Source organism: Rhinopithecus roxellana, chromosome 7, assembly GCF_007565055.1.
Source record: "Rhinopithecus roxellana isolate Shanxi Qingling chromosome 7, ASM756505v1, whole genome shotgun sequence".
Taxonomy (NCBI): Eukaryota; Metazoa; Chordata; class Mammalia; order Primates; family Cercopithecidae; genus Rhinopithecus; species Rhinopithecus roxellana.
The window spans coordinates 58701180-58723986 of record NC_044555.1 but is presented as its reverse complement, the minus strand read 5'-3'; the positions used below and the strand labels follow the sequence as shown (position 1 = coordinate 58723986).

General features: G+C 38.7%; 1 protein-coding gene across 2 annotated transcripts in view; it reads left to right on the top strand.

The window, feature by feature from the left end:
* VAMP7 (vesicle associated membrane protein 7) overlaps positions 1-21457 on the top strand; it is a 52695-nt gene extending 31238 nt beyond the window's left edge. For both annotated transcript variants that reach the window (XM_010353423.2, XM_030934376.1), the window contains 3 exons: positions 2835-2902; positions 17107-17199; positions 19570-21457. In XM_010353423.2, coding sequence (XP_010351725.1) covers positions 2835-2902; positions 17107-17199; positions 19570-19638 — 230 coding nt within the window. In that variant the 3' untranslated portion in view covers positions 19639-21457. The remainder of the gene's footprint in view (positions 1-2834; positions 2903-17106; positions 17200-19569) is intronic.
* Positions 21458-22807: the final 1350 nt, after the last annotated feature.

Sequence of the window (22807 nt, the reverse complement as noted above, 5' to 3'; positions counted from 1 at the left end):
TCTTCACGCTTTATTTCATTAAGTTGATCTACAATCTCTGATATCCTTTCTTCCACTTGATCAGTTCAGCTGTTGATACTTGTGTATATTTCACAAAGTTCTTGTGCCGTGTTTTTCGGCTCCATCAGGTCATTTATGTTCTTCTCTAAACTGGTTATTCTAGTTAGCAATTCCTCTAACCTTTTTTCAAGGTTCTTAGTTTCCTTGCACTGGGTTAGAACATGCTCCTTTAGCTCAGAGGAGTTTGTTATTATCTACCTTCTGAAGCCTACTTCTGTCAATTCGTCAAAGTCATTCTCCATCCAGTTTGTTCTCTTGGAATTGTCAGCCTTTTTGTACTGGTTTTTCTTCATCTTCGTGGATTTATCTACCTTTGGTCTTTGATGTTGGTGACCTGCAGATGGGGTTTCTGTGTGGACGTCCTTTTTGTGGATGTTGATGCTATTCTTTTCTGTTTGTTAGTTTTCCTTCTAACAGGCCCTTCTGCCGCAGGTCTGCTGGAGTTTGCTGGAGGTCCACTCCAGACCCTATTTGCATGGGTATCACCAGCGGAGGCTGCAGAATAGCAAAGATTGCTGCCCGTTCCTTCCTCTGGAAGCTTCATCCCAGAGGGGCACCTGCCAGATGCCAGCCGGAGCACTCCCGTATGAGATGTCTGTCAACCCCTGCTGGGAGATATCTCCCATTCAGGAGGCACGGAACTCAGGGACCCACTTGAGGAGGCGGTCTGTCCTTTAGCAGAGCTTGAGCGCTGTGCTGGGATAGCCGCTGCTCTCTTCAGAGCTGGCAGGCAGGAACGTTTAAGTCTGCTGAAGCTGAGCCCACAGCCACCCCTTCCCCCAGGTGCTCAGTCCCAAGGAGATGGGAATTTTATCTATAAGCCCCTGGCTGGGGCTGCTGCCTTTCCTTCAGAGATGCCCTGCCCAGAGAGGAGGAATCCAGAGAGGCAGTCTGGCTACAGTGACTTTGGGGAAGTGCGGTGGGCTCTGCCCAGTTCAAACTTTCTGGCCGCTTTGTTTACACAGTGAGGGGAAAACTGCCTACTCAAGCCTCAGTAATGGCAGACACCCCTCCCTTCACCAAGCTTGAGTGTCCCATGTCAACTTCAGACTGCTGTGCTGGCAGCAAGAATTTCAAGCCAGTAGATCTTAGCTTGCTGGGCTCCGTGGGTGTGGAATATGCTGAGCTAGACCACTTGCCTCCCTGGCTTCAGCCACCTTTCCTGGGGAGTGAACAGTTATGCCTCGCTGGCGTTCCAGGCAACACTGGGGTATGAAAAAAATCTCCCGCACCTAGCTCAGTGTCTGCCCAAATGACCACCGTTTTGTGCTTGAAACCCAGGGCCCTGGTGGCATAGGCACCCAAGGGAATCTCCTGGTCTGCAGATTGCGAAGACTGTGGGAAAAGCGTAGTATCTGGGCCGGAGTGCACCGTTCCTCATGGCACAGTCCCTCACGGCTTCCCTTGGCTAGGGGAGGGAGTTCCCCGACCCCTTGTGCTTCTTGGATGAGGCAACACCCCACCCTGCTTTGGCTTGCCCTCTGTGGGCTGCACCCACTGTCTAACCAGTCCCAATGAGATGCACCGGGTACCTCAGTTGGAAATGCAGAAATCACCCACCTTCTTCATTGATCTCACTGGGAGCCACAGACCAGCGCTGTTCCTATTTGGTCATCTTGCCAACCACCCTGAGATGTTGAATTTTATCACATGCTTTTTTTATCAGATGCTTTCTCTGCATCTATTAAGGTGATCATGTGGCTTTTGTTCTTCATTCTGTTGATGGAATGTTTCATGTTTATTGATTCGCATGCATTGAATCATCATCGCATCCCTGGGATAAATCCCACTTGATCATGGTGTATTATCTTTTTGATGTGATGTTTGATTTGGTTTGCTAGTATTTCATTGAGGATTTTTGCATCTGTGATCATCAGGGATGTTATCCTGCAGTTTTGTTTTTTTTTGTTGAGTCCTTGTCAGGTTTTGGTATCAGGGTAATGCTGGCCTTATAGAATGAGTTAGAGAGAATTCCCTCCTCTTGAACTTTTTGGCATAGTTTGAGAAGTGATGTTAGTTCTTCTCTGTAAGTTGCATGGAGTTCTGCAGCGAAGCCAGCTGATTCTGGGCATTGTTTTGGTTTTGTTGGGAGACTTTATTACTGATTCAATCCCACTACTCATTACTGGCCTGTTCAGGTTTCCTATTTCTTCCTGATTCAGTCTTGGTAGGTTGCATGTGTCCTGGGATTTATCCATTTCTTCTAGGTTTTCCAGTTTATTAGCGTATAGTTGTTAATAATATTTCTATGGTCACTTCTTCCAATTTTTAGATTTGCTTTAATATGCAAGGACTTTTTCCTGAGGATGTATCTATGGTGTTGGTTGGGCAGGGCACTTTGACTTTGATTATGGGTACATTCAGTAGTGTAGTTTGTATAATTTCTTTAGCTAGAAACAGCATCAACCATGTCTGTATTTTTCTTCGTGGCTCAGGGTGTAGTTGTTATAGAGGCTGTGGTGAAGTTTTGCTGGGCATGGGGACTCCAGGTGGACTAGTCCTTGTTTTCGAGTGGTGTCACCAGTGGGTGAAGCATGCCTGTCCTTTGGCCCCAAGACAGTGTATTCATTAAGTTATATTTTTAAAAATTTATTTTTTAAAAAAATTTATTTTATTCTGCATGCATATACTTAAAGGCATAAGTACTTCTGTAGTAAATATGAGCTGTCAAGAATACCAGTTGTAAGTTATATCAGATTTGAATTAAAACAAAGATAACGATAGCACATATGTAATATAAAACTTGACCTTTTCTATTTTTCAAATATTTTCAGATCTGGTAGCTCAGCGAGGAGAAAGATTGGAATTATTGATTGACAAAACAGAAAATCTCGTGGATTCTGTAAGTGTGGAATCTGATAATATTTTTTAGGATGTAAAGTGGAGAAAGTATGGATGATGGCTAACATAATTGGGAAATGCCTTGAATTCAAAAATTTGGGGTTTTTTTTTTTCCTTTCTCATTTCCATTATGTGATTACTTTGTAATAATGAGGATAACAGTGAGGCACAGAAAAAAAAAAAAATCATCCCCTAATAGCCATTAAGATAGCTTTGGTTTGGAAAACATACTTAGTATACAGAAACAATTTTCTAAAGCTTTGGATTGAGGCCTATATGATTTAGCACCTCAACTACATGTACCAGTCTGTTCACTTTACAAATTTGTAAAACATGAAGCAAATGTGCAAGGCATTTGTGACCCAATATGAATCCTGAAAACTGGACAATTCACTTTCTTGCTTATACTGATAGTTTCATCTTGCCTTGTATCAATCAAGAGACATGGATTGGAAAGGGCCAATAAATAAGCCTTAAAGGAGACAGTGTATCCTTGTGAGTTGCTTATACTATGGTTCCATATGTCCTCACATTTTCAAAGCAGTTACTGTGAATGAAAGTTTTAAGGAAAGATGACAGATGTATGGTGAACAGAAGGAGGACAGAGATCAGCTACGATTTGGGTCTACACAATTATAAATTTAAATGTACAGTACAGGTTTACACCTTGAAACAAAACAGTGATTGATTATGGTCGTTGTGACTGACAGCTGAATTGTAGTGGTTAAGAACACAAGCTCTAGTATCAGTTTGCCTGGATTTGAATCCCACCTCTGCTACTTACTAGTTGTGTGACCTTAGGCAAATGACTTAACCTATTTGTGCCTCAGTCATCATCTTCTGTAAAATGAAGATGTACCCACTTCAGAGCATTTTAAGGATTAAATCAGATAATGCATGTAGAGTGCCTAACACAGTAACAAAGATACATAGTAAGAGCTATTTAAATGTTCGTCGTTATTGTTAATTTTACAGAGACATCTTTTAGCAGCAGGTTTTAGGATATACGGTCTACTATCAGGTTTTCTAGGAGTTTATAAACAGTTTTTTCATCAAAGCATGTGGTAATTGGAGGAAGGATGGTACCATACAGGAAGTCAAAACACCTGGATTCTAGATCTCACTTTGTGACCCATTGCTGGGGGGGAAAGAAAACAGAGAAGTATCTGATTCCAGATCTGCAGAACAATACCTTTGATACTTCCAGACTGTCTCTTAGTTATTCTTAATTCTTGAGGATTACCCTGCTTAGCTGGAATAGTCTGTCTTTGACCAATACTAGTATAATCTGTACTTTCCAAATAAAAGTCTTAATTTTGTTGACTTCATGACTGAAAACAACAGAAGGTACTAATGAACTAACAGGTATCTCTCTTTATGGTAGAATAACATATATGCAGCAAATTATATCAAGTGTACTACTTTTAAGTTATAGCTCAGTTATTTTTCATGTGTATCTATACCCTGTAACCACCACCCAGATCTAGATAGAAAACATTTCCAACACCCCAGAAGGCTGCCTCATACCCCTTCCAGTTAATAATCCCCAATAGATGTAATTATGTTTCTGACTTATATCACCATAGATAGTATTTTGCCTGTTCTTAAAATTTATTTGTCTCTGGCCTCTTTCACTCACCATTATGCCTGTGAGATTCATCCACTTTTTTAATTATAGTTATCACTTATGTTTTGTTGTTTTGTATTATTTCATTATACAAATCTACCACAATTTGTTTATCCGTTCTTCTCTGTGGGGCTTTATTTCTGGATTCTCTATTTTGTTCCGTTGGTCAGTTTGTCTACCTTTATGCCAGTGCCACGCAGTGTTGATTACTATAACTTTATAGAATTCTTGAAATTAAGTAGTGTAAGTCTTCCAACTATATTCTTGTCCAATATTGTCTTCACTCTTTTAGGTGCTTTGCATTTCCATGTATGTTTTAGAATAAGCTTGTTTTCCATCTCTCAACCCCACAACAATGTGTATCTTTGTGACTGCATTTAATGTATAGGTCAATTTAGGGAACATTGGTATCTTGACAGTATAGAGTTTTTTGGTCCGTGAACATGACATGTCTCTGCTTTTGCTTAGGATTTAAAAAATTTTTCTCAGCAGTATTTTTTAGTTTTTGATGTACAGGTCTTGCACATATTTGTTAAATTTGCCCTTGAGAATATCATGCTTTTGTATTGTGTAACAAATTTTGAAATTTTGTTTTTAATTCTTTATTGCTAGTATATGGAAAGAAAGTTGGTTATTGTATATTGACCTTGTTTTTATCCTGCAATCTTAGAAAAATTCATTTACCGGTTCTGGTTACTGCTTTGTACATTGCTGCCTTTTATTTTCCTTGCCTTATTCTGGCTAGAACCTTCTACACAATACTGAATACAAATGATAACAGTGAACATCCTTGCCTGTTGATCATCTAGTGGGGAAAAATTCTATATTTTTTGAAAAAAAAAATTCATTGTTAAGTTTGTGGTTTACTGTAGATTTTTTTGTAGGTACCCTTTAATAGGTGGAAGAATTCCCTTTGATTCCTCATTTGAGAGTTATATTCATGATTTTATCAAATGCTTTTTCTCCATTTATTGAGATTTTTGTTTGGTTTTTGTCCTTTATTCAGTTAGTGTGGCAAATTACATTGCTTTTTGAATGTTAAACCAACTTTGTATTTCTGCAAGGTCATGACTTATTATCCTTCTTATCTAACACTTTATTGGATTTGCTATTGTTTTGTTCAGGAATTTGGCATCTATGTTTATAATAGATACTGGTCTGTAATTTATTTTTGTTTTTAGGTTTTGGTATCAGGAATATGCTGGCCTCATTAAACAAGTTGGGAAATGTTAACCTCTCTGTCTTCTGAGTTTAGGTGCTATTGGTATTATCTGTTGTAGATGTTTGGAAGAATTTACTAGTAAAGCAGATTGGGCCTCGAGTTTTCTTCGTTAGAAAATTTAAAATCTGCCATCTTGCTGTTTGTTTCCTATTTGTCCCACCTAGTCTTTGTTCCCTCTTTTTTTTGCCTTCCATTGGATTTAGTACATTGTTATTCCATTATGTCTCCTTTGTCAGTTTATTAGCTATAGCTCCATTTTGTCATTTTCTGATTGCTTTAGGGTTTACAGTACATCTTTGATTTATAATCTCCCTTAAAGTGGCATTTTTCCACTTCATGAAGAGATAAGAACATTATAATAGTATACTTCTATCTGTTTCTTCTTGGCCTTTATGCTATTGTTGACATATTTTTATTTACACATATATTAAAAACTTCAGAATACATTGTTAACTTTTTTGTTTAAAGAGTTATCTTTTAAAGAGATTTAAATAATAAGGGAAGTCTCTTCTATTTACCTATGTATCTACCATTTCAGTGCTCTTAATTCTTTTGTGTAGGCCGAGTTTCTATCTGATGTTATTTTCTTTCTGCCTGTATGCTGTAATTTAACATATAATCTTCCGTTGTAGTTCAAGTGTGTAGGTCTACTGGAAATGAATTATTTCAGGTTTGATATGTCTGAAAAGTTTTTATTTCACTTCCTTTTCTTTTGAAAGATATTTTCACTGAGTATAGAATTCTAGGTCAGTGATTTTTTTTTTTCTTTTAATACTTGATGAACGGTGGTTCATCACTGTCTTTTACATTGTTTCTGACAAGAATTCTGCTGTCATTCTTACATACATAAAGTGTATTTTTTTTTCTTCTGGATGCTTTAAAGATTTTCTCTTTATCATTGGTTTTAAGAAATTTTATAATATATATGCCTTGATATATATTTCTTTATGTTTCTTTGGCTTTGAGTTTGTTGTAGTTTTTATGAAATTATGAAAATCTTTAGCTCTTTCTACGCTTCCAGTTACATCTATATTAAGCCACTTGAAGCTGTCCCACAGCTCACTGATGCTTTGTTCATTTTTCAGTCTTCTTTCCACTGTGTTTCATTTTTTTTTTTTAATGGTTTCTATTGCTATGTCTTCAAGTTTACTTATCTTTTCTTCTGCAGTTTGCAATCTGTTGTTTCTGTCCTGTGTATGTTTTATCTTTACAAGTTTGTTTTGGATCTTTTTTATATCTTCCATGTGTCTCCTTAACATGTGCATACTTTCCTCTACCTTCTTGAGTATACGAAGTGTATTTATAATTGACGTGCTTATTCTACTTACATGTAATGCAAATTTTGATAGTTAGGTGTAAGTATCTTGCTCTTTGTTTTTTATTTGCTCCATCCCCATCCTCTTCTTTTTTATTTTGATTGCTCAGGTACTTTTTAAATTTTTTTTTTAAAACCATCTCTATTTGTTTTTTAACACCTCTATTGAGAAATAACTCACAGACCATACAAACTGCCCATTTAAAGGGTACACTTCAGTGGAATTTAGTATATTACTTTATTAAAATTGTGGTAAAATATGTATAACATAAAATTTTGCCATTTTAACCTTTTTAAAGTGCACAATTCAGTGGTGTTAATTACATCCACAATGTTGTGTAACCATCATTACTACCTGTTTCCAAAACCTTTTTATCACCCCCTAACAAAAACTCTGTAACCACTAAGTAATAATAACTCCCCATTCTCCTTACTCTCAGTCCCTGGTAACTCTAATCTACTTTCTGTCTCTGTGAATTTGCCTATTCTAGATATGTCATATAAGTGGGATCATACAAAATTTGCCCTTTTGTGTCTGGCTTATTTCACTAAGCATAATACTTTATTGCTTAAAAAAAAAAATGCTAACAATCACCTGAGCCTTCAGTGAATCTTAATCTTTTTTTTGCTGGGTGGAGGGTCTCACCTTGATGTTAATGGCTACTGACTGATCGATCAGGCTGGTGGTTGCTGAAGGTTGTGGTGGCTGTGGCAATTTCTTAAAATAAGACAACAGTAAAGTTTACCACATTGATTGACTCTTTCACAAAAGATTTCTCTGTAGTATGTGTTGCTGTTTGATAGCAATTTACCGACAATAGGACTTCTTTCAGAATTGAAGTCAGTCCTCTCAAATCCTGCTACAGCTGAGTTGATGTAATTTTCTAAATTTTTGTTGTCATTTCAACAGTGTTCACAGCATCTTCACCAGGAGTAGTTGCCATCTCAATGAGTAGTTGCCATCTCATTTTCCTCATTCATTAAAGTTTTATAAGAAACTGCAGCAGTTCAGTCATGTCTTCAGGCTCCAGTTCTAATTCTAGTTCTCTTCTGTTTCTACCACATGTGCAGTTACTTGCTCCACTGAAGTCTTGAACCCCTCAAAATCATTTGTGAGGGTTGTAGTCAGCTTCTTGCAAACACCTGTTAATGTTTCTATTTTGACTTCCTCCCACGAATCATGAATGTTTTTAATGGCATCTAGAATGACGAATCCTTTGTAGAAGGTCTTCACTTTACTTTGCCCAGATCTATCAGAGGAATCATTATCTATGGCAGCTATACTAAATGTTTTTCTTAAATGATAAGACTTGAAAGTTGAAATCACTCCTTGATTCATGGGCAGCAGAATGGATGTTATATTAGCAGGTGTGAACCCCGAAAGTCTGAGACAGGTCTCAGTCGATTTAGAAAGTTTATTTTGCCAAAGTTGAGAGTGCACACCCGTGACACAGCCCCAGGAAGTCCTGACAACATGTGCCCAAGGTGGTCAGAGCCCAGTTTGGTTTTATGCATTCTAGGGAGACATGAGACATCAGTCAACATATGCAAGATGAACATTGGTTCAGCCTGGAAAGGCGGGACAACTCGAAGCAAAGGCAGGAAGACTCGAAGTGGGGAAGGGGCTTCCAGGTCTTAGATAGGTAAGAGACAAATGGTTGTATTCTTTTGAGTTTCTGATGAACCTCTCCAAAGGAGGCAATCAGGTACGCATTTATCTCAATGAGCAGAAAGGTGACTTTGAATAGAATGGGAGGCAGATTGGCCATAAGCAGTTCCCAGCTTGACTTTTCCCTTTAGCTTAGTGATTTGGGGGCCCCAAGATTTATTTTCCTTTCACACAGGCATGAAACCAACATTTATCTCCTCATACGTCTCCATCAGAGCTCTTGAGTGACTAGGTTCATTGTCGATGAGCAGGAATACTTTGAAAGGAATCTTTTCTTTTTGAGCAGCAGATCTCCACAGATCTTCTGTACACCATCCTGTAAACAGATGTGCTATCTTCCAGGTTTGTTGTTCCATTTCAAGAGCACAGGCAGAGTAGATTTAGCATAATTCTTAAGGGCCCTAGATTTTCAGAATGGTAAATTACCATTGGCTTCAGCTTAGTCATCAGCTGCATTGGTCCCTAATAAAAGTCAGCTTATCCTTTGAAGCTTTGAAGCCAGGTATTGGCTTCTCTCTATGAAAGTCCTAGATGGCATCTTCTTCCAAAAGAACGGTGTTTTGTTTACATTGAAAACAATCTGTTGTTTAGTATAGCCACCTCTATCAATCTGAGCTAGGTCTCCTGGATAACTTACTATGGCTTCTCTGTCAGCACTTGCTGTTTCACCTTGTACTTTCATGTTATAGAGGTGGCTTCTTTCCTTAAACCTCATGAACCAACTTCTGCTAGCTTTAAACTTTTCTTCTCCACCTTCCTTGCCTCTCTCAGTCTTCATAGACTTGAAGAGTTAGGGCCTTGCTCTGGATTAGGCTTTGGCCTAAGGAAATGTTATGGCTGGTTTAATCTTCTATCCAGACCCCTGAAACATTCTCCATGTCAGCAGTAAGGCTGTTTTGCTTTCTTTTTTTTTGTTTTTGTTTGTTTTTTGTTTGTTTTTTTTTTTTTGAGACGGAGTCTCGATCTGTCACCCAGGCTGGAGTGCAGTGGCCGGATCTCAGCTCACTGCAAGCTCCGCCTCCCGGGTTTACGCCATTCTCCTGCCTCAGCCTCCCGAGTAGCTGGGACTACAGGCGCCCGCCACCTCGCCCGGCTAGTTTTTTGTATTTTTTTTTAGTAGAGACGGGGTTTCACCGTGTTAGCCAGGATGGTCTCGATCTCCTGACCTCGTGATCCGCCCGTCTCGGCCTCCCAAAGTGCTGGGATTACAGGCTTGAGCCACCGTGCCCGGCCTGTTTTGCTTTCTTATGTGTGTGTTCACTAGAGTAGCACTCCTAATTTCCTTCAAGAACTGTTCCTTTGCATTCACAACTTGGTTAACTGTTTGTCACAGGACACCTAACTTTAGACCCATCTCAGCTTTCAACATGCCTTACTCACTAAGCTTAATTATTTTTATCTTTTGATTTAAAGCAAGGGATGTGTGACTTTTCCTTTCACTTGAATTCATAGATGCCATTGTAAGGTTATTAATTGGCCAAATTTCAATATTGTGTCTCGGCAAATAGGGAGGCCTGAGACGGAGAGAGAGAAGAGAATAGCTGGTCAGTGGACCAGTTAGAACACACAGCATTTATCAGTTAGCTCCGTCGTCTTATATAGGCACAGTTTATGGCACCCTAAAACAATCACAATAGTAACATCAAAAGGTCACAGATCGTCATAACAGATAGAATGAAAATAATGAAAAGTTTGAAATCTTATAAGAAGTACCAAAACGCAGACATGAAGTGACCACATGCTGTTAGAAAAATGGTGCTGCCGCATGTCCTCACTCATAAGTGGGAGCTGAACAGTGAGAACACGTGGACACACGGAGGGCAACATCACACACCGGGGCCTGTCGGGGAGTCGGGGGCTAGGGGAGGGAGAGAGCATTAGGAGAAATATCTAATGTAGATGACAGGTTGATGGGTGCAGCAAACCACCATGGCACATATATACCTATATAAGAAACCTGCATGTTCTGCACATGTATCCCAGAACTTAAAGTATAATAATAATAATAATAATAAAAAGAAACAAGAAGTACAGGCCAAGCAGAAAAAAACACCAGAAAAATGGTGCTGATAGTCTCATCATGGGGTTTCCACAGACCTTTGATTTGAAAAAAAACAAAAACAAAAAAACACCAGTATCCATGAAGTGCGATAACGTGAAGTACAATAAAAGGAGATAGGCCTGCAATTCTTTCTGTTGTTCTTTATTGTTTTCTGCAGTTCTGTTTCCATGTATGATTTTTGTTGCTTCAAACTGAAGTTCTTTTATTGTTTGTTACAATGTTGATCCTTATGAGAGATTCTCTAAGCTTTTGTCTGAAAATCTGTTTCATCATTTTTTTGAAGAATACTTTATAGTTTTTTAGTTTTTCACAATGTCAATTAAAAAAAAATTTTGTTAGTGCTTCAAAAATGCCATTCCATTTTTCTTTGGCTTTCATATGTTCTTGGAGAGATTGTCATCTCCCTTAGTCTTACTTGAAAAATAATGATTCTTACCCCACCTTTGGCTGTTTTTGTTATTGTTATTGTTGTTGTTTTTGTTTTTGTTTTTGTTTTCAGACAGAGTCTCGCTCTGTCGCCCGGGCTGGAGTGCAGTGGCCGGATCTCAGCTCACTGCAAGGTCCGCCTCCAGGGTCTCCTGCCTCAGCCTCCGGAGTAGCTGGGAGTACAGGCACCCGCCACCTCGCCCGGCTAGTTCTTTGTATTTTTTTTTTTTTTTTAGTAGAGACGGGGTTTCACCATGTTGGCCAGGATGGTCTCGATCTCCTGACCTCGTGATCCGCCTGTCTCGGCCTCCCAAAGTGCTGGGATTACAGGCTTGAGCCACCGTGCCCGGCCAGTTTTGTTTTTTTAAGACAGAGTCTCTCTCTGTCACCCAGGCTGGAGTGCAGGGGCATGATCATGGCTTACTGCTGCCTCCACCTCCCGGGCTCAAGTGATCCTCCTGCCTTGCCTCAGCCTCCCAAGTAGGACCACAGGCATACGCCATCACACTTAGCTAATTTTTTAAATTTTTCTTAGAGACAGGGGTCTCCCTATGTTGCTCTGGCTGGTCTCAAACTCCCAGGCTCAAGTGATCCTCCCACCTTGGCTTCCCAAAGTGCTGGAAATATAGGCATGAGCCACCACACCTGGCCCCCTTTGGCTGGTTTTAAGAGTGTCTTTTTATATTTGGTTTTCAACTTTTTATATATGGTTATTAGCTTTCTGTGGCCGCTATCACAAATTATCACAAATCTGGTGGCTTAAAACAACAAAAATTTATTTTCTCCCACTACTGGATTTCAGAAGTTCAAAATTAGTTTAACTGGGCTGAAATTAAGGTGTTAGCAGGGCTACACTCCTTCCAGAGGCTCTAGGAGAGCATCTGTTCCGTGCCTCTTCCAACTTCAGGTAGCTGCCAGTATTTCTTGACTTGTGGCTGTATCATTGTAGTCTCTGGCTCCATGTTCACATTACCTTCTCCTTTGCATGTGTGTCAAGTCTCCATCTACTTTCCTTCTATAGAGACATTTGTGATGTCATTTAGGGCTCATATGTATAATCCAGGATATGCTCTTCATCTCAAGATTCTTGACATAATCACATCTGTAAAGACCCTTTTTCCAGATAATATCACATGTGTCACATTCACAGGGATTAGGACACGGGCATATCTTAGGGCAACATCTAACAATTGTTCTTTGTAGGTGAACTTGTTTTAAACAGGTGGTTTGTCAGTGTTCAGGTGTTGACCTGAAGATGGTGGAGGAATCTCCATTACAACCTGTTGAATCACACAACTATGTTCGGCTTTATTAGTTTCATTCCTCACTGCTTTTTCTCATCTACATTATCTTCCTCTTTCTTGAATTATGTATTGTGAATTAGTCTTCGTAGTATATCCTCACACATTTTCTTCATATGAGTTTGTGGGTGATAATCCCTTCAAGAACAAAAGCGTTAGTTTGGTCTCATATTTGAACAATGTTTTGACTGGTGTAGAAGTCTAGGGTTAAGATCATTTTCTCTCAAAATTCTCTGAATATTGCCGCATTTCAGTGCATGAAGAGTTTAGGCATCTTAAGAAGTTCAACAACTATATAGCTTACACGTTTTTTATTTGGGCCAAGTTTGAGGACTGCAACCCAGAACCATAGATTCAAGTTGCTCTGAATATGTGTTCTAATTAGCAGCCGTTACAAGTAGGTTTTTAAAGGAAAAAAGGAGAGGCAGTATCTAATTTGTTTACCAAGAATTTACATTAAAATAACATAAGCTATGGATTGGCTATACATTGTCCTTTTTATCACAGATTCCAGGAACATGAAGATAATGGTTGAGGGAGCTAGTCAGCAACACAATGCCTTTAAACAGTTGCCCCTCTGGGCATTGTGTGGGGGGTGTGACTGAAGTCCCCATACTCATGTCTTCTGGGCCTGATAAATTTTATATACCTCACATAGCTCAGGCTGCTCTGAGCTGTTTTTCTTTTCTCATTTCCCCCTTTTGATCAAAATTTTTCTCTTCTGAAAGCATTGATGATTAGCATTTTAGATGGAAGTGTATCCCATGTCACTGGGGAGGCTTATTCCCAGATATTCTTGTCCCATGTTGGATGGAAAGAGGTAAAAAAGGTACTGTGGCTTAAAGAACTTAATGAGGTCTCAAGGCTAAATTGATTGGCAACACAGAGGGACAGAGCAACAGGATCTCAGTCAAGCCATCCACTCATGATGGAGCCATGGCATGAACAACTATACAGTTTACTCAAGTCCACCCTCACTTATGACACCAACTGCAAGTTTGGGGATTCCCCAAACCACCCTCAGATTTGATAGTTCATTAGAAGGATTTATAATACTCCATGAACACTGTTATACTCACAGTTATGGTTTATTACAGGCAAATTTTACGTAGTAAGACCAGCCAAGGGAAAAAGTGCATAGGGTGGAGTTTGGGAAGATACCAAATGTAGAGCTTCTGTTGTCCTCTTCCCATGGAGTCAGGACACATTACTCTCTTGGCATCAATGTGTGACAAAATGTACAGAGCATTGCCCAATAGGGAAGCTTACCCAAGCCTTAGTGTTCAGAGTTTTTATTGGGGTTTTATTATGTAGGCATTATTGACTGACTGCCCTCTGGCTTGATCTCAATCTCCAGCTCCACTGGCTGTGATCCACAACCTCCTAAATCACATAGTTATTTTTTTCTGGAGTGTCTTTTCCCCCACCCTAAATCACATTGTTACTATCTAGATTACAATCTATTAGAAAAATAAATCAAGGCTGTGCATGGTGGCTCGTACCTATAATCCTAATATGTCGGGAGACCAAAGCCAAAAGATCTCTAAAATCCAGAAGTTCAAGACCAGCCTGGGCAACAAAGTGAGACCTTATCTCTACAAAACCAAAAAAAAAAAAAAAAATTAGGTATGGTGGGGTGCGCCTGTAGTCCTAGCTACTTGGGAGGCTGAAGATGGAGAATTGCTTGAACCCAGGAATTCAGAGCTGCAGAGAGCTATGATCATACCACTGCACTCCAGGCTGGGTTACAGAGGGGTGACCTCCATCTCAAAAAAATAAAATAAATTTTTTTTAAATCCCATAGCATCAAAAAGAGTAAAATATGAATATATTTTAACCAAGGATGTAAAAAAATGTGCACACTGATGAAAGAAATTGAAGAAGACACAAATCAATGGAAAGATATTCTATGTTTGAATCAATATTATTAAAATGTTCATACTGCCCAAAGCAATACACAGATTCAACACAATCCCTATTGAAATTCCAATGGCATTTTTCACAGAATAGAAAAAACAATTCTAAAATGTGGATGAAACTAGAAGACATTATATTAAGTGAAATATACCAGATACAGATGGACAAATACTGTATGATTTCACTTATATATGGGATCTAAGAAAAATGTTGATTTCAGAAAAGCAGAGAGAGAACAGTGGTTGCCAGGGGGTGGGAGACATGGAGAGATGTTGGTCAAAGTGTATAAGCTTACAGTTATAAGATGAATAAGTTCTGGATATTGGACATACAGCATGGCAACTATAGTTAATAATAATGTATTGAATATTTGAAATATGCTATAAGAATAGATCTTAAGCATTCTCACCACACACCCAAACAAGTAACTATATGAGGTGATGGATATTTTACTTAGCTTGATTGTGGTAATCATTTCATGGTGTATACATGTATGAGAATATCACATTGTATACCTTGAATATATACCATTTTTATTTGCCAATTATACTTCAAGGCAGAAAAAAATAAAATTAGAGTAGAAACATAAGCTTGAAGTTCTGAAATGTTACTAAAAGTGTAACATTTGCCTTTTTTCAATATTCTTGCCACATGGTAGGTAGGTCCTTTTAGTCTGAAGATTCAAGTATTTCTTATTTGGGGGATATTTTCTTCAGTCAGTCCTTTGATTATTGATCTTTCTCTTTTGGTTGTATTCTCTCCTGTGACTGCTAATAGGTCTGTTGATTTTATAAATTGATCCTGGATTTGCTTGATCATTTTTCCATGTATCTTACATCTTCTTTCATGATTTACAACCTAGACATTTTGCTCTGTTTTCAGAGCAATTTTTTTGAATTGCTACTGCAGAAGCTGCTTTTGCTCATTTATGTTCTGCTTTTAAAAAATTATGCCAGTCATTTTATTAAAATGCAGTTTTTGGAATATTGTCTTATGTTATCTAATTTTTTTATGTCCTCTGATGACTTTGTGTGAAATTAGTGCAATTATGTCTTGTATCTGAGGATACTTATTAGACATTTTTTATTACTATTATTCTATCTTGTTTCCCATATTAACTTAGTTCCATTAAGGACTGTTTGCCCCCATTGCTTTTTTTGTCTCCACACTTTAAGCACTATTTCTTCTCAAAAGTTCTTGTCCATATGTATATTCTATTCAACATATATATTTAGCTCCAGATGTAATCAGTTTTGGTCTGTGCCTCCAGGTGGCATCCTGTGCACTCTTCATCAAGTGAAACCCAAAGGCCGGTGCCCCTGTCAGTTGTTCTACCGCAGAGACTTTGTGGAGTATGTGGTTGGAGATTAATCTATGGTTAAGGGAGTGTTTTTTTTTAAAACCAGTATGTTGAAGTATGATATACATAAGTGCGTCCACTGTGAGCATACAACTTGTATTTTCACAAAGCAAACATACCATGTAGAACCAACAGCCAGATTAAGAACTACAGCATGAACAGTACCCCAGAAGCTCCCTTTTGCCTTCTTTTAGTCACTACTCCCCTCCAAAGGTGGCCACTGTCTTGATTTCTCCCACATAGATTAATAAAATACAGCAGGGGCCTAGAGTGGTGGCACACACCTATAGTCCCAGCTACTTGGGAGGCTGAGGTGGGAGGATCGTTGGAGCCCAGGAGGTCGAAGCTGCAGTGAGTCGTAATTGTGCCACGGCACTCCAGCTGGGGTGACAGAGCAAGACCCTGTCTCAAAGTAAATAATAAAATATAGCAGGTACTCTGTTTTTGTCAAGTTTCTATTGCTCAAAATGATGTTTATGAGATTCATCTGTGGTAAATTGTGTAAATGTAGTAGTAGATTGTGAATTGTCATTGCTGTATTGTATACCATGTTATGACTCTCCTACAATTTATTTATGCATTGTACAGTTGATGGGCATTTGGGTGGTTTCCAGTTTAAGGTATGAAACGTAGTGCTGTCCAGAACATTTTTGTATATGTCTTTTGGTGAATTTGTGCATAAATCTGTTGGGTACATACCCAGAGTGGAATTGCTGGATTATTAGGGAGTTTTGTTGGTTGGTTGATTGGTTGCCTTTTTGTTTTAAACTCCTTATATCCTGGTGGGAATCGTTCGGTAGATACTGAGAAATTGATGAGGCAAAAGAAAATGGATAGCAGAAGGAATGATGTTCTATGGGTTTTGGCCCTCACAAAAGTAAATACATATCTTCCTACGGAAATCAAACAGGTTTTTATGGCTCAAAGCCCCAGAATTATACTGGGCAGAATAGGCAAATGTGCTTGCAGTCAGCTGGCTTTAAAGGAGCCTTTCTTATTGGAAGTATAGAGAGGAAAATGCTTTTCCACTAGGGGAAGAACCACTTCTGGTGCTCAACATCATGTGCATTGCTGCAGTGGAGAAGAAAAAAGAGGGAAGCCTTTTAACTGGGCTCATACTGCTTGTGATAGGCCTGGCAGAGTCTTGCTTTTGGCAGCTATTGAGTATGAATGGCCGGTCTCTACTTGTAAAGAGAGATCATTGGACTTAAACAGAATTAATGGAAGTAAAATGTTCGCAGGTTGTTCTTGCAAATCATTCATGTAGTCAGTGCCAGGGGTTAAACAAGTCTTGTCTCTTTTCTAGTCTGTCACCTTCAAAACTACCAGCAGAAATCTCGCTCGAGCCATGTGTATGAAGAACCTCAAGCTCACGATCATTATCATCATCGTATCAATTGTAAGTTTTTGTCCTTTTAGTGTACGGCTGTATTTTTCAGTCTCTAAGAAATTAGGTACTAGAATTCTCTCTCGATGATTAACACTCTGAAATGAGCTACATAGGTCTTTTAATAGTGAAACACATGACCAGGCGGTGGCTTTCCTAGGAAGTCACATAGGAAATATCTGTACTTAAACCCCTCCTTCCTATTGAGAATTACTATATATAAAGAGACATATAAAACTGACATCACAGAAATGTAGTTATTTTAAATAAAGACGTTTCTGTTTATATGTAATGGGTTTGTTGTTTCTATTTTTAGATTAATTATGTATTTTTAAAGTTTTAATTTCTAATATGGCAAATGCTGATAATTATAATCCCCCTTAAACAAGAACTCTTTGAAATCCTCAGTAATTTTTGAGTGTGTAAAGAGGTCCTACACCACAACTTTAAAAACTATTGCTAACGGGTGGGGGGGGGGGGGTGCTTTACCCTGTTCATAGTCAGATAAGGTTGCCTTTCCTCCCCATCCTCCAGTCATGTCCAGAAGCCCAAAGTTACCTCCAAGCAGATACCTCTGACCCTGCATCTCCTCGACCACAGTTTAAGGGTCCTCTGCCTTAGACAGTTGGATTTATCTAAAAGAGAAGAGCAGTCATAGATCTGTAGATTTTATACTGGAAGTAATTGTCATGGCCTTAAATGGTTCCTTGCTCAGGCTTCTCTTTCTAACATCACATTTTAGTCTCCTGAGCTTAGCTTCTTATTGTTTGGTCTGGGATTTTAGGTTGATTTGTGCAGCTGAATTTTTGTTAAATTCAGAATATCTTTACTGATGACTTACTACATGCAGAGCACAGCTCTAAATGCAATATCAATCTTTGCCAAAAGGTGTTGTCACCTAACGAGATGTACTTCAGCTTGAAAAATCTTTATATTACAGCTGTGACAAATAGTCAACTTTACATCAAGTTGGTAAACTTTACATTTGTTTCTTGTGTATGTGTGAATATGATGTCAGAAGTTCAACCTGTTCATTAACAAACAGAATCTGCTGTAATCTGCCCCCCAACCCTGACCATATTTACAGTTCCCTACAAGGCAAATGCTTTGCTCACTTTTGGAGCAAAGGGTATGCAATTCATAAATGCATCCTTTTCCAAGCTTGCAAGTAATGAAATCAGTCGCTTAAAGTTCTCAAGAAGTTGCAATTTAAAGCAAAATAAAGCCAGGCATAGTGGCTTATTCCTGTAATCCCAGAACTTTGGGAAGCTGAGGCGGGAGGATTGCTTGAGGCCAGGAGTTTGAAGCCGTCCTGGTCAACATAGTGACACCCTATCTCTACAAAAATAAAAAATAAAACTAAAGCAAAATAAAGTGACTAATGCAGTGAACCTAATGTTTAAAATCTGTTTTTTTGTAATATAATAATGTGAACAAGTAGTGACTGTTTTATCATTTAAAATTATAATCTAAAATTAAAAAGCAAACACATCTGTAATAGCACCAGTGTTTTTGCAGTGTTACTTACATCATCTGCTTTTCTTTGTTTTGGTCATCGTAATTATTGTGTCACTATCCACTGAACAGTTCATAGCGGTATTCTTTCCCGTAAGTGATATAGATGAAAGCCTTCTACTCAGGCTTTTAAAATATATTCTTGTATCAATCACAAATTAAGTTCATGTGTAAAACCTAAAAATATAATTAATGAAAGCATAGTTCAGGAGAATTATGCTGATTTGTGATTTTTTTTATGACTTGTTAATCACACATCAGTGAGAGTTGCTCATTTAGCCTTGATTCTGCTGAGTTACCAGTGAAGAGCAACAACCCCACTGCTTTCTCTCCCACTGAAGGAAACACTAGAATTCAAGTGGGTGTGAGTTATACCAAAAAGGACAATTTTTTTTTTGAGACCGAGTCTCGCTCTGCCGCCCAGGCTGGAGTGCAGTGGCCGGATCTCAGCTCACTGCAAGCTCCACCTTCCGGGTTCACACCATTCTCCTGTCTCAGCCTCCCGAGTAGCTGGGACTACAGGCGTCCGCCACCTCGCCCGGCTAGTTTTTTGTATTTTTTAGTAGAGACGGGGTTTCACCGTGTTAGCCAGGATGGTCTCGATCTCCTGACCTCGTGATCTGCCCGTCTCGGCCTCCCAAAGTGCTGGGATTACAGGCTTGAGCCACTGCGCCTGGCCAGCAAAAAGGACCATTTTAACTACACTTCTGTCTTGGAAAATACTTGATTAGTGTGTTCCATTGCTACATAACTGCTACTCTAATGGAATCAGAAGCATTTCTTAATAAGGTTCTACTTTCCTATATATATTATTTAGAATAACATGATGGATTCAAGAAAATTAAATTGCCCTCCTCCTCCCTCCAGGTGTTCATCTATATCATTGTCTCACCTCTCTGTGGTGGATTTACATGGCCAAGCTGTGTGAATAAATAAGAAAGAAAAAGTTATCATTAACCGTGGATATGAGAGAACAAGGAGTTAAAAGCAATCCATGTGACTCAAGCCTTTCACATACTGACAGATGGTATCTGCCAGTCTCTTCAACCCTCTTCTCACTTTTTAAAATCTTGTTCCATGCCTCCAGGTTTATCTTTGTCTTATCAGCCAGTTTATTCCCGTGAACTTCAGATCGAACCATTCATTGCAGCAGTAGCCTTAAAAAGGCCTTTGTTTATTTCTTTGGTTTGTTTACTAGTGTCATCTATTTAGAGCAACATTTTTGTTTTTAATTGCACCAAGCTGTCACGACTAGTCTTATGAGCTATCTACTAAAACTGTGGAGGAATTTTGTATGTGCACACAAAAGTATTCAAGAGACAGTATTGCTAACATCTCATCTTAATGTCTTTTGTTATTGAGAAGTTTTAGGTGCTTCAAAACAATATAAATGGATAATAGTTGTGATTTGGGGAATTGTAATGACGTTGGTGCTGCTTGCTTCTAAGAGCTCAGACAAAGTATGAAACATTCTTATTTCAGTTAGAAATGTTCAGATGGGGAGCATTTTGCTAGCCCATTAGAAGCACACAGAATTATCCTTGTTCTCCTAATACTCCCTTTCAGGAATAAAGTTCAGTGTGCTGATCATTCACAATACAGTGGATAGCTTGATATCTTCTGTTTTCCCATTGCAGTTGATTTGAGAAGATGAAGGTTTAAATATTGTTGAAGGTTGCAGTTTTTTAAATGTGTTCCTCCTCCTTCTGTGAATATTTAGGGAAATCATGTCACTAATAGAATATGTAGTAGAGGGAGTGGGGAGGTAGATTCCTCTGACTTGCCAAAGAAAAAGAAGGGAACCACAATGGATGTGCTAGCATTTTAGCTGTGCAAAGGGGAGGTAGTGTGGGAAAAGTGTTTCCATTCTGGGAAAAGGCCAAACCGAATACGGTCAGCAGTCAACTCTAGGGTTTGGGCTTGACTCCTGTTGAATGATAATTTGAGCATTCTTTGTGGTTTAATAAATTCTTAAATCTGCCTAGTTTTGATGAATTCTTTTGTGAAACTTGAAAGAGAATAGACAGTATGACATATAGAATTAATACAAAACAGTTTAACAACCATTTAACTGCAGTGTAAGAAAATTGGACTGTAATCATATCGCTACTGGCATCTTTTATCTAGTATGCATTTCTGGTGTGTATCTGAAAGGAAGACATTTTTCTACCCTAGATCCAATTGCATTTATTTATCAATAAGTGCCATTAAATTGAAATTATATTACATTTTACACTTTCTCAATGAATGAACAAATTAGTCTGTAGAATCTAGCCACCTGTTTAGCCTAGTCATGTGCCTTGAACATATATGTGTCCCATAATCTAGCCCATGGTACCTGTTCTTCCATCCAAACCTTTCAATTCATGCTATCTGATTCATTTATTTGACATATATCTTAGGCCCACTTGAACTCTTTTCTTGTTTATCTAGCATAGCACAAATGTTTCTCCAGTCTTCTTTATCAATGCCTCTTAATTGCATCAGCATTTCCTATTGGAAAATACATCTGTTCCAGAAAAACATTTGGCATTCCTGAATAATTTCCAAATGTTTTTAATCCAAAGAAAAAGGTTTCAAGCTTATTTCCCTTTCTTATACACACCTGAATAAAATTGATGTGCATGTTTTAGGGATCAATAACCTAACTGTTCCTTGGTCTATTTATGTATAAGAATGCTTTTTAAAGCACATGTCTCGTTTTAAATGACGCACAAACTGAAGACGTTAATAAAATTTAAGAGTAATACAATGATTTGCTTGTTTTAGAAGTTCTTTCCGGAACCTAATTTCTTCTGATGACATTTGCCATTGTGTACAGAACAAAAGTATTTTACTTATGCCGAAAATATATTAAAAAGTGTTACCTGGAGACTGAAACCAATGAAAGGTTCTGAAATGATCACACAGCCTTCACAGCGATTGTCGTGAGCCCATGATTTAGATAGATCTGAAAAAGAACCCCAGGGATTGTCATCCAATTTAGCACAATTCTGAAAAGTCTTTCTATCTAAAGTGAAATGACTGGTTCTGAAAGAGACTCAAAGGGAAGGCGTAATGGTGGGAGGGAATAATTCATTATAGCAAACAGGGTTACCTAAACAGAAATAAAAGAAAAACAGGCACAAATCAAATATACAAATAGACAGGTCACAACAAAATAATCAGTCACTTGGGACCTCTGAACGTAAGGTGGCTAAAGTCAGGTATAGAATATGTCTTTGTTACAGGCTGCAGTAACTTAAAAACAGCCTATTTAAGTTCTCCCTTGGCTTTATCCAGATTTCAACTGAAGTATGCATTCTCTAAAACACACTTAGAGAAAAATAAAAGATGGTTATTTATTTGGTTATGAATAAAGGAAGAAGTGACACCAACTATTTCTCTTCAAACCCGTGGCAAAGGCCAGGGGCGGTGGCTCAAGCCTGTAATCCCAGCACTTTGGGAGGCCGAGACGGAGGGATCACGAGGTCAGGAGATCGAGACCATCCTGGCTAACACGGTGAAACCCCGTCTACTAAAAAATACAAAAAACTAGCCAGGCGAGGTGGCGGGCGCCTGGAGTCCCAGCTACTCGGGAGGCTGAGGCAGGAGAATGGCGTGAACCCGGGAGGCGGAGCTTGCAGTGAGCCGAGATCACGCCACTGTACTCCAGCCTGGGTGACAGAGCGAGACTCCGTCTCAAAAAAAAAAAAAAAAAAAAAAAAAAGTAGTGTCACAGTCCAAAAGTTTCCTGAATAGTGAATGTAGATGCCTTTAGATAATGGTTTCTTCTTGCTTGACTCTGTTGGTATCTATCTTTTCTGGCCTCAAGATAGACAAAGATAGTGGGTTGCTTCCCAGGGTATCTTGATGGAAATGAATGTAACAACTATAACAGCAGCACCCTAGACCCTACCAAAGTGTTCTACATTAGAAGCAAGTCTATTTCTTGCAATGCCGTCTTCTCAAGTATAATAAACAGGGTGGAAGTAGTGGTTGTGGTTGCTGCGTATATCAGCGTGAATCCAGTGAAGACAGCAGAGCCAAGACAAGTGTTCGGGAAACAGAGTTTAATACAGAATTCAAGGTTACACAAATGTGTGACAAACTGGGAAGTGAAGGT